The sequence below is a fragment of the Callospermophilus lateralis genome, chromosome 1, assembly GCF_048772815.1.
Source record: "Callospermophilus lateralis isolate mCalLat2 chromosome 1, mCalLat2.hap1, whole genome shotgun sequence".
Lineage (NCBI taxonomy): Eukaryota > Metazoa > Chordata > Mammalia > Rodentia > Sciuridae > Callospermophilus > Callospermophilus lateralis.
In genome coordinates this window covers 81258804-81271189 of record NC_135305.1, presented here as the reverse complement: position 1 = coordinate 81271189, position 12386 = coordinate 81258804, and the positions used below count along the sequence as shown (strand labels likewise).

At 40.4% G+C, this 12386-nt stretch overlaps 1 protein-coding gene across 1 annotated transcript; it reads right to left on the bottom strand.

Moving 5' to 3' along the window:
- Nucleotides 1-2692: 2692 nt before the first annotated feature.
- Npy (neuropeptide Y) lies at nt 2693-9959 on the bottom strand. Its single transcript, XM_076863515.1, has 4 exons — nt 9888-9959; nt 8784-8971; nt 4689-4769; nt 2693-2825 (listed from the first exon to the last, which is right to left on the bottom strand). The coding sequence occupies exons 2-4, from the start codon at nt 8969-8971 to the stop codon at nt 2801-2803; spliced, it is 294 nt and encodes a 97-aa protein (XP_076719630.1). The 5' UTR covers nt 9888-9959; the 3' UTR covers nt 2693-2800.
- Nucleotides 9960-12386: the final 2427 nt, after the last annotated feature.

Sequence of the window (12386 nt, the reverse complement as noted above, 5' to 3'; positions counted from 1 at the left end):
CTGCATCTGGTCCTGCCAGGTGGATCCCTCAAGATTCCCTCCGTAAGTTGTGCCAGACCCACCTGTGTTGAGCCCACCTGTCCTCCTCACCCATAATTTCCTTAACATTCACATTCACAATTTCTATTAAACTTTTTTTCAGCAAGTTCTGCTCATTTTGTCTCTTGCACAATTAGTTTAGTCCTTTGTTATTCTCTAATTTAAATGTGTTGGCATTATGTGTTTAACTGGATCACATGGGACCTGGTCTTCACTTACCTATCTTGGAAAACACCATCAGGAGAGTAAGAAGTTGCAAATAGAGGCATTGTCTAGTCTCACTAGCTGGAATGAGGTGGGATGAGTCATTTATTTTCCTTACTTCTCAGTTTCCTCATCTGTAAAAACTGAGGAGATAACCATCTGCTTGTATCACAGGTGTTATAAGGATCAAAATAAAGACAGTGACATCTGCAAAGAACTAAAGCACAATTCATACCTCATAGAACATAGCTCAGAGGAGAACTTAATAACACTTGTAGATTTACTTGATAATAATTATGTTGTTCATAAGCATTTCAAAATGAAGGTTGAATTATTCTTAATGTAGCTCTAGTGAAGATTATTATTATTATTTTACTTATTTATTTGTAATGACAGGTAGGTGACCCAGCATCTTTAAGCCTATTCCAAGCATGTTCAACAGGTTAAAAATGTTTGAGAAATACTATCACAAAAATCTCTTGGAAAACAGTTTTGCAAATTTTTTTTTTGTTTGCCATCATTGTATATCCTAAAACTAATTAATTAATTATTGGGGATTAATAATCCAACCCATCAAAAATTTTATATTTAATCACCTCCCTTCTATTACTTACTTGTAACTGAACTTGAATTTTGATCCCAGTGTAGGAATTATTACCTTCATTTCATGAGAACTCAGAAGTTCAGTGAATTTGAAGATCAGAGAGATCAACAGCCACTTGGTCAGGACTACAGAGCTCACAGGCACAAAGGTTCAGTTGTCTTTCTACTAAGATGAGGTGAAGAGGCAGTGAGGACAAAGACTGGGTATGAGTGAAATGTGGGCTGTTTAATGCTAAACTTCCCAGGCATTTAGGCTTGGTGGGGTAAGAGGTTAAATTTTTGCTTAAAATAAAATTCCTGGATTATCTTTCAGTGGTTGGTGTATATTACTTTTATTTTCTCTACTCCATGCAAACAAGAATTCTATGCATGATGATGAATACTCAGCATGTCTGTGCTGCCAGATGGATCTTCGAATCAACTTTCTTTGCATAATACTAATTTTAGTAAAGAAATTCTCCAAACATAGTAGGTTAATACAGAATGTTGATGTTGTGTGATAATACACTGTAAAGGATTCAACCTTTGAAGATTTTTTTTAAAAAACCACCTTATATATCACTATTTAGTTCAAAGAAATAGAGGTGAGGGGAATGTTTTGGGTAATCACAGAACAATTTTATCTTAGTTTTATTAAGGGCTTTATATTTTGTAACATCAATGTCTTCTCTGGTTAAAAAACAGTAAAATTTTTATATACAGAAAATATTGTATATGCTGTAAAACTCCTTAAGTCATGCATGATGTGTAGTCATTGACCACGTCATAGTGTTTTGGTCAGTGAAAGACCACACACACGACAGTGGTCCCATAAGATCATACTGTGTAGCCTAGTGGTGTCACACCCATTTTAGTTTTTATAAGTACATTCTGTGATATTTGCACAATGACAAAGTCACCTCCATTTTTCAAAATGTGTCCCTTCATTAAGCACACGACTGCATATTGTTATTCTTGGGGTTTTGCAAGCAACTTTAACATGCCACATAAAAATATTTGTGTATATTTTTATGGTGAAGTACAAAGTACCAGTGTGAGATGAGACTTATTTTCTATATTTTAAAAGTTACATGTAAGAATTGAATAACATTAATTTTAAACTCTGCCTGTGTAAATGAGTACTTGAAGAAAGAGAGGAAGTTAAATAACCTTCAGCTAAGTTAATTAACATGCCCCAATGTTGTGTGAAAAGGTAATTTTCCTACTCAGTGTGTTTTTGACTCAAATTCTAAGAGCGGTGACCTACATAGATGTATAGACCTCAGCAGTTTGATATGGCAGCCACTAGAGACATGTGGCTACTCAAATTAATTCAATTTTTTTTAAAAAAAGTAATACTCAACTCCTTATTTGCATTTGCTACATGAAGGGTTCAAAAGCTACACGTGGTTAGTAACTGCAGTATTGGAGACATAGAGGACATTTTAGAGAAAGTTTTATGAGATAGCAATCTCTTTCGTGATGGCATAGGTTAACAAGATTAGCAAGGATCCCATGTGAATGGTGGAGGGAGTTTGAATGTTTTCTCCAAATTAACATTCCCTTGACAAACGTCACTAAATACTTTTCTATGTTATACCCACCTACACACACACACACACACACACACACACACAACAACACACACACGCCTACACAGAGTCTGGGTCACCATAAATAACAATATCTTGGTATCTTTCATGGCCATTGAATCTTTACTTGAGGGTGGTTATTATTTAATGAATAATTTCAAGTAATTCTCTCTATTACAATAACAGATCATTCACTGAGGAGAACACACTTCTGACTGCATGGTGCTTTATTTAAATGCACATATATACAATGATGACAAAGGAAAACATGGCAGAATCCAGCACAATGGCTGCATGCTCAGGTAGGACAGGTGGAATCTGGTTTTACAGAATGAAATATGGTTGAACATAGGAAAAGCTTGGAGAGCAAGTGTTCTTTCCCATCACCACATAGAAGGGTCTTCAAGCCTGTAACACATAAGAAGCAAAGCATGTTAAGAGAAGCTGCTCGACTACCTGGGATACTTTCAAGAGTGAGACACGCAGCTCTGAACTGAAAGACCATCAGAAACTCTGGAGAAACCTCCTGTTGGCACTCTAAATCAGAGGCCGTGTGGAATAGTAGGAGTGAGACAGCTGCATGATGTGCAAAGCCCCAGCTGAGAGGCGTTCACTCATGCTAAGGAAGTCACAGGCAGATCTCCGGAGGGAGTATTTAAAAGGCTCTGTACATATCAAAGGAGCTGAGGAACTCAGTAATATTTCTGAAGATCAAAACTACAGGAATCACATGAAACTGTAACAAGAAAGTTAGTGTTACTCAACTGAATATGCTTCCCTTGTTTTCCCCCGCAAGCCTTGTTGTGTAGTAGGATGCTATTTATTAGACTATAAAAAGCCCTTTTCAAGAAAACAGCACTCGCAGGCAACTTCAAGGCTATCAGCTTTTGTTTCTTTCTAATTGCCATGAGTCTGTCAATCAGGGTTCAATTAACTTTTGCATGCAGTAACTGTATTATGTGGGGCCACAAGACAAAACCAGCAACAGAGTTCTAAGTAGGTGTGGATGGTTACTTTTCCTAACTGAAAGAAGACACAGTCTACCTGAAACTTCTTACTGTGGCAAATATCATCTGCACGTCAACGAAACATGAAAAGGCACTTATTGCTTAGTATTAAAACAGCCTTGTGATTTTCCATCTGTTTCTCTTGGATTTGCTGTTTAAGTCGGAGCTGGTACTTCTGGGGACAAGAGCACTGGAGTTTTGTTTCAGTTTGAATCATTGTTTCCCTGAGAGAAACGGAATCTGCCAACTCTATATTTGTGCCCTTCACAATGGCGAGCCATTTCACAAGGGAACTGAGGGAGAGCAGGAGGGGAGGTGGGTGGCCCAAGGGTTACTGGGGATTCTCTAGAGCGAGAGAATCTCAATGAAGAGTGACACCTTGGTCACACTAACTGAGCAAGTGTGCTAGTGACCTCTTCTGGGGAAATTGGTTCTTGACGTTGCTTGTAGAGCTGGGGGTCTGAGGCAGCTAACCTACCCAGGACAAGGGTGGACCTCTGCCTCCTACTGTGGACAGAGCCCGGTGGGGGGTGGGGGTGGGTAAAGTAGCCAATGGAATGTGAAAATGGAAGCAGATTAGGCTTCTTTATAGCAGCACTCCTTCCTCATCCAGGAAATGCCATAGAATCTCAGCCCAAGGGCTAGCATTTAGATTTTAGGGACATTCTCTTCCCAAGACAGATCTACACTCCAAGAAAGTTCCAAGACTACACATAAACTCCTAAGAATAATGTCGTTCAACAGTCATTCATTGAATGTAATATATTACTATGTTGAACTAAAACGTGCCCAAAAGTCACCAGGAGCTACTGATTCAACTACAACTTTGTGCAGGAAGGCTGGAGACAAACACACGGGGAGCTTTCCTAGGAAACGCAGGCACTCCACCAAGGTATGAAAACCAGAGATTATTTAGGCAAAGATGGACACTGGTCATTTAAATTTAGAGTTAGGGGGCTTACTCTATGCAACCCCAATGATAACAATACTATAAAATCTACTCAGAGTAATAATTTCTGAGCCAAAAGTTATCTATGTTTAGAGTTTTCAAAGGAGCACCAAATAGTATGGGCTAGGAAATGTCACTCCACAGAAATTTAGAGATTTACCTTGAGTGCATGAAAAGAAATGTCCTCCCTGTCTGATTCGCCGTTCCAATTTCTGCCAAATCCCTCCTCTCCTCTAGAAGTTTCCATACCCCCCGCCGCCCATCTTTACCTGAGCGCCTGAGTTCTGTAACAATGTCATCACACAAGAGTCATACCTAGTTCTGGGGACATTTTCTGTGCTTTCTCTCATTAAGAGGTCTGAAATCAGTGTCTCAGGGCTAGACCGTTTTCCATATCTGGAAAAAGAAAAACAAAAGGAAAGTCTTTTTAAAACAAGCTTAGAATAGCCACAGAAGTCTTTAGTAAAAAAGAAGATTGTCTCCTATTTGGGATATTGAACCTACAAGGTATTTTCATTTGTTCATGTGCTAATAAGTAATTTAGGTGTATGAAGCATCCACTATCAAGAATCAGAAATATGATTTAAGTTTCACATATATTTAAAATTTGCTTAAATTCATAATAAATAACTTAGTAGAGTATTTAAATGCAACCCAAAGCTCTAATCAAATTCTTGTCTTTTAAAACTACCACCAGTAGTACATGTATATATAGAGATAATCTTTTATAACTAGGTGACAGGAAATTTAAAAGCCCTGAAGCTTGATTCCAAACATTTCCATAATTAGTTGATTGGCTATAGTTCTGATGATACACAGCAGTTTAAATCTTAACAAGAAGACCAAATGATAGTTCCAGAAAAAAAAAAAAAAAAAAAACAGCAGTATGATGTTCAAACCCCACCTGTGTTTTTGAATCTGTTTTCTTATTCATAAAAAAATTATAACCCGTGTTTAAATCAGAGTCTTTGTGAAAATTCAATGTGAAAGTGAGTCACAATGCTTTTAGAGTGACAAAGTGATATACATGTGCAAGTTACTGCCATTGAAATGCATCCATCCTTACAGCTACCAACAGATCTTGCGTCTTATGTTTTCCATATTTTTTCAAGGCACCAAAAGCTAAAAACCTTCCTTGATGCTGTGATTTTTAACTTGCCCTATAAGTTTAAAGGAATCCTATTGATCCATGAAAGTGCTCTTTTTATTCTACCTCCTGTAGCTAGATATGTTGGGACAATATCTGAATGCAAATTTACATTTACCTGTGAGAGTAGTGTAAGTATCCTGCTTCAGGACACTGCCAATGGGTTTGACAAATCTATACAAATTAAATTTTTTGCAGAGTATTTTCTCCTTTCTTAGAAAAGGTTCTGGACACCACGAGCCATTTTGTTTACAAATGGAAATTTAACCTGGCATAAGATTAATTAACTAATAGGTACAACAGCTAAACAAAGCTGACAGAGAATATGCTTTAACTGCTTACCAAACATAACAAAACCCAATTTTTTTCTTTTGGAAAGATGTGGGCTCCTTTGCAGGGGCTCAAAGGAAGAAAACAAACAAACAAACAACAACAAAAATAAACAAATTTTAAAAAAAAGCCCTCACTGTCCTTGACCTCCTACTCTCTCTCCCAGCATTGTTAAGACTTCCTTGAGTTGTGATATCAGGCTGCAGGCTGCTGCTTATATTTAGTTATTCTGTCCATCAGTTGATTTTCACTAATTTTAAAACTCTTAATTCACTTACTTTCATCATGCCCCAGTGAGTGAAAGAACTGGCAACCGTTTTCTCTAATTTAACAGACAAGAATCTAAATCTCTAATAGTGGGATTTGCACAGTCATAAACTAGGTTCCAGGACAGCAATATTCACTACTCTTCCTTCTCTAATTAATTCTGTATTATCCTTCTTCTCTACAATGCCTTAACTTGCAAAGATTGAGTCTCCAGGGAAAAATTCTCAAATGTGATTGCACATTAGAATCACCTGGAGAGCTTAAAGAAAAGAGAGATAGAAAAAAGAAAAAAAAAAAAAACACTATAAAGCCTAGGTCCCACCTCCCAGAGGGTCTCATTTAATTGGTCTCGGGTGGAGGCCAACTTATATATATTGCTAAAGCTCTCTGGTGATTTTAATGTGCAGCCAGGATGAGAAACAGTAATATAGGGCTGAGTTTTTCAACCTTGGCACTGCTGACATTTGAGGTTGTTGTAGGGGGCTGTCTTGGACATTCTAGGATGTTTAGCAGTATCCCTTTCTTCTACATACAAAATGGTAGTAGCATCCACCCTAGCTGAGCAATAAAAAATGTCACCACACATTGCCAAATGTCCTGGAGAGAATATCATCACCTGAGAGCTGCTGATCTACGGAACCACATAAGCAAAATGTGATAGACCCATACTCTGGAATAAACCAAAGCAACTTTCAGAGGCAGTGAACTAGGTTACACAGAGCAACAGGGCTATTCCTCAAAAACACGAACAGAGTAGAAAAAAGAAGAGAACAGTTTCATATGACCATATATGCTGACTTCAAACATAATCACAAATGACATTATAATTTAAAAAAAATACTTGTGCATATGAGTGCGCATCAATGGCGGGAAGTCAGTAGGTGCACAATGGAGGAGATGCGGGTGCATAAAGAGCCTCTGATGGCTTCCAAGAAGGAATTTACAGGAAGTTGAGGCTGGAAACTGTGGTTCCAGCTTATTCTCAGCTAACCTGAATCTCTTCCTATGGAACTCAAGTCCCTCTCCCATTTTTTCCTCATCAAAGATGTTGGAGATGATACTGACTGGTGAATACAACATTCAAAGAAACTCAATAGAGGGCTTCAGTTCCATAATCCCTAAAAGAAACCTTCATGAAATGTTCTTAATTTCATGAACTGTAAAATGGAAAACATATTAACTTCAAAGCTTTGAGGAAAGGACTGGATAAGACACCTAGGAAAATATTTTGAAAAGCTAAAATTTTATATAATGGCAAAGCTTTGTAGCAATCGTCTTTGCAAAAATGAGTTCTGCTATAATTTTTGCTATGACTTAATGACATTGTTTTCCTAGAAAAAAATAACAGTTAATATCTTTATTGTTTGTCTAAATTCTTTTTTTCTGGACTGTACAAAAAAGCAGGAATTTGCAGCAATTAACTTTCTGAGAAGTCCATTAGGATTCAAAACATTGATTTTTTTTTTTTTATTTTAAGGGATCATGAACCAATATTATTTAATTGATCCTCTTTAAATTTGAACTTTTTCATAAGTCTTTTCACAATGCCACATCCCGTTTCGATGACACAAAAGGAAACTATTTTTTAAGTATAAATTCTCCCCCTACTCCCACACACCCTGCTTTGATTTTTTCCAACTATTCCCTGACCTGTAAAAGTAAAAACATGATTACAAAAAATAAACAGAAAAAAATACTTTAAAACACATAATTGAAACATGTTAAATAACATTAATGCTTCTAAAGGGCTCATCCTTTATAGCTCCTTAAAATAACATGTTAAATGATTTAGAACTGAGATGCACCAGTTTTGAAAACAAAATTCAAACACTGCATTGTGTGTAAAATAGATTGGATTTGATTTTTCACTTAATAGTCAATGTTAAGAGTGAAAGTGTGAAATTTCATTTTAATTTTCTTGGCATCCAAGAAAAAAAAGTTTATAATTTTTCAGATTCCAAGTATTCTCTGGATTTATCCTAGAGTTACTAGATCAATATAAGTTTTTTTCTTAATAAAGAAAGTAAGACTTTCTTTTCAGAACTCACCTCCTATAAAATGGGCCAAATCTTCATTTTTAAATTAACTGTTTTTATGCTAAATTGTTAATAATGGGATCATGATTTCAAGCATGGAGGTGAGCCTGCCAAAAATGCTGTAGGTAAGAAACACACAGCTCTGTTTGTCTCTTCCTAAATGCTGTCATTGGGTTTGCCCTGGGCATGTTGGAAAGTGTAGCCTCCTCTTGGTGATCAGGCTGTTTCCTCCTTGGTTTTCTTTTGTGGTGGTTGTTTCCCTAGTCACCTGGTTCGCTCTCCTTCCTACCCACTTTCTTAGAGGCACTCCTGCCCCTTTCACTGGGCACTTTTCCCATGGAGAAGGCTAGAGAGGCTCCAAGGGGTTTAAAAACAAAAAAAGACCCTGGGTAAGTGGGAGGAGATGCCAAACACCAGCTTGGGGAACCTGAGTGAGTAGTTACACAGGGACTGAACCCTGTTTCTGCAGTTTGTGCCCTGAACATTTTACCTAGAGCTGAATATGTGCCTGATATGGTCATTCCCTGCATGTAGCAAAGAAAAAGAAACGGTCCCTTTCGCCTAAGATCCCCAGGATTTGCAGTGTGAGGGCTTGGTGCTTCCTGAGTCATTCTCGCGGATCCCACCCACCTCTGCCTAGTGATGAGGTTGATGTAGTGTCGCAGCGCCGAGTAGTATCTGGCCATGTCCTCCGCTGGAGCGTCCTCTCCCGGGTTGTCCGGCTTGGAGGGGTAAGCCTCGGCCAGCGCACCCAAGCACACGAGCAGGGACAGGGCGAGGGTCAGTCCGGACAGCCCCAGTCGCTTGCTACCTAGCATCTGCGGACATAAAAGTTTCAATGGATTGGAGTTGGGGAACTTGGGGATTCCGAGGACGCACTCCTGAGCCCTTTTCGCTGCAGTCACCCTCGACGCCCCCAATCCTCTCAAGTCCCAGTTCTACATACAGAAAGAAGCTGATCTTTGATGGCTAAGATGTTCTGTCCGGGCCCCGCCCCTCTGCTTCGCGGGAAAACTCAGAGCAACTTTCATACAAGTCCTAAGGACTGAGTAGCGCAGCGCGAGGCGCCAAGTGGAGGCTTGGTCAGTAAAACAGTTTGAAAACAGAATCGGAAGTTTTTCCCTCTGAGTTAAAGGGTGATCACTTTTCCCCCATTCTCCCTCAATACTTCTCGGAGGAGAAAACTTTCTTCTCTGTTACTTTGGTTTGTCTGGGATGGACAGCTATGATTGAGATTCCCTCCGGGTGACAACTGAGTTGGGAAGAGGGAAAGAGAATTACTAGCCAGGCTAGCCTGTCTCGGAACCGATTTCAAGGATCTTGAGGTGACTGGGCGCCGGTGGGGTATTCCTCACTCGAGGGCGCAGCCTGGGAAACCTCTCTCCGCCCACCGAAATCTGGCTGCGGGGACATGGTCAGCTGCCTTGGGATAGGGGTCCCACCTTTTCCCTCCCTATCTATCAAAACATAACCCAGACGGTACGCCCAGTCGGAGGGACCAGGAGAAGGGCAGACAACTAGAGGGGACCAGAAAAGACAAATGAAATTTAGCCGCCAAGAAGGGATGGCGGGCATCTGGGCGTGAAAATGGCCAAGTCCGGGGCGCAAAATCTAGGGATCCGAGTGCGACCTCCCAGGACTCCAAAGCTCCGCAGAGGGTGAGATGATGCCCGGGGCAAGCTCACCCGCGCCCCCTTAGCTCCCGCCCTTACCCAAACCGGTCCTGATACTCACGATGGCTGGCGAGCGGGCGTGGCTGGGCGGCAAGTGCTCTGCGGTGGGGGAGCTCCTCTTCCAGGTGTGAGGGCGGGCGGATGGGGTGCTGAGAGCCGGTCGCAACTGGGCTTTTATGGAGCTCCCTTGCAGCGGCAGGAGGGGCCTCGGGTAGTCACGCTTGGGTGACTCCCGCCCGCCACTTCCCGCCCCCGAGCGGCTGGGGGAGGGGGTTAGAGCTGCAGCCGCACGAGTGTCTGCTTCAGAAGCCACCTACACCCCAACTCTCTCGCACCAGGCCTTGCGGGACTGGACAATGATTGAGAAGCAGCGCACTCCAAGTGCGCTCTCTGGGCACTGTCAAACCTTAAGTGCCTGCTGCCCTCCGGGCGGCGTCGAGACCCGGCTTTCCCTCACTTGGGGTTAGTTCTGCAGAAGTAGGCACAGTCCAAAGCTCTGTCGCCAGCCGCTAAAATGACCAACCCGTCGGACGTGGGGGTACTGCTACCCGAATTTTTTACTTCTTCGTGGAGCATTTCCGCGACACGCGCGGCACTTGTGTGGGCACAACCGCGCGCCTTCGGAGAGAGGCGACTGGGTGCACAGGTTTTTCCCACAGTTAAGGCAGGTGGAAGGTGGCTGCCCAGGGTCGTGAGCCCCGAAGGTCCCCGTGAGGAGCTGAGAACCAGTTTCTGTGGTTTGGTCTTTGCCCAGCATTTTATTTTATTTTTCCTTTGAGATCGGTCCTTCTAAGTACTTGACTAAACTCAGTGAGCCAGGCTTCCTAGCGACCTGAAGAGTGTGGGGGCTCAAAACTCCCGAAGGCCAAACATGGTCAACTAACTTTCCAGCTTGCTGCGTTTCCAGCGCCTAGAGACTTTTGGTCCCAGGTGGCCATAAACAAAGCAGAGCAGCAATTTCCCCATTATCTAGTGGCCCCTTATGAAGTCCTAAGTACGTTTCCGTTTATGATGGTGTGTCTGGGTCCTGCTTGAAATGAAATTGATAAAAATAAAAATAAAAAGACCATTAATTTTCGCATCACGTTAAACCTGTTGAATGAATATGCAAGATACATACATTATTCTTACAGGATTAGGATTTTATGCAGTGGACTGAGGTCTTACAGTTCCCTGAATGAATGCTTCTGGAAGTCTGAATCTTTCAGGAAAGATTAACATGCTATCTTAATGCTTAAATGATAAGTGATTCTGTTAAATTGATACTTTGTTTTTGTGCTGTTCGACAGTATTGAATTAAGTATCAATTACTGTGAAGCAAGCGATTCTTACTCCCCCCACTCCGTGTGTGTGTGTGTGTGTGTGTGTGTGTGTGTGAGAGAGAGAGAGAGAGAGAGAGAGAGAGAGAAAGTGTCAGTCTATTTCTGTGAGAGAGTGTCTGTGTGCCCAAATCAAATGATAATTTTGAAGACCAATATCCTTTTCAGTTAGGCAACTGCACTTTCCTTATTACATAAAGACATGCCAGGGACATAAATATCAGGGCTTTTAGAATTGTTCTTGAGAGGATTTGGTAGAAAACCAAAATTTCTACTTAGACTGACCACCCCTCCTTTTTTTTTTTTTGATAAGGCTATAAGCGCAGTTCATGTTCAATAAAATAATCTTATTTTTACCTTGTATCACAGACTCCTATCAACTTAAACCCAGACTTAGCAGGAGTCATTGAATCTGGCAAAACTTACTTGTAAGAAGATGCATCATTCTTGAATGAGAAGACCTGTGAGAATTTGATTAGCTTACTTTAAAATAATGTCACTGATACTCAAGAATAAAAATTTATTCTCAGGGTTGAGCATTTGGAGAATAAAAACCAGGGACCCATGTATGTGCCCTATATGCACCATGACATCTTTTTGCCTTTTTTTCTCCCATCCAAGCTGTGTTGCCTGGCCTTGGGCTCTGAATATGCTGTCTCTCTCAGGACTTTGTTCCATCCATTACCTCTTATTTTTCCTGTAATTTTCTATAACCTCCCTCAATTTTAAAATTTGCTTGAGTTTGTTGAAGAAACAAACAAAAACTAAGTCCCCCCAAACAAAACCAAGTGTCACTCAACTCTTCATCTCCTTCTAGCTGCTAAGTCATTTCTCTTCTTTGTTTCAAAATTGTTTATTTATTTATGTGATTATTTTTAACAGCTTTGTTGAGATACTAAGATATACCAAGCTAAAATGTTTAAAATATTTAGTTGGATATATATGTATGTGTGTGTATAACATATGTACATATCCATGAAGCTACCATGAGATTCAAAATAATTAACATATATATCATCCCCCCCCAAACTTCCTATTGTACTTTTTGAAATTTCCTCCCTCCTGTCTCTCCCTGCTCCCTTTCTCTGTAGATTTGTTTCTTGTTATTTTAGATTAATTTGCATTTTCTAGAATTGCTTATAAAAGTAATTCCCCCACAGTATGCACCTTTTGCCTTCTTTCACTTAGCATCATTATTTTTAGATCCACTCATGCTCAAGCATATATCAAATAGTTCATCC

Excerpts from the sequence above, each read along its gene's own strand:
- Npy (XM_076863515.1), bottom strand. The coding sequence starts at position 8,971 with ATGCTAGGTAGCAAGCGACTGGGGCTGTCCGGACTGACCCTCGCCCTG. Across the intron at positions 4,770-8,783 it reads AACCTCATCACTAGGCAGAG|ATATGGAAAACGGTCTAGCC; the intron begins GTGGGTGGGATC and ends TTCTTTTTCCAG. Across the intron at positions 2,826-4,688 it reads GAAAATGTCCCCAGAACTAG|GCTTGAAGACCCTTCTATGT; the intron begins GTATGACTCTTG and ends TATGTGTTACAG.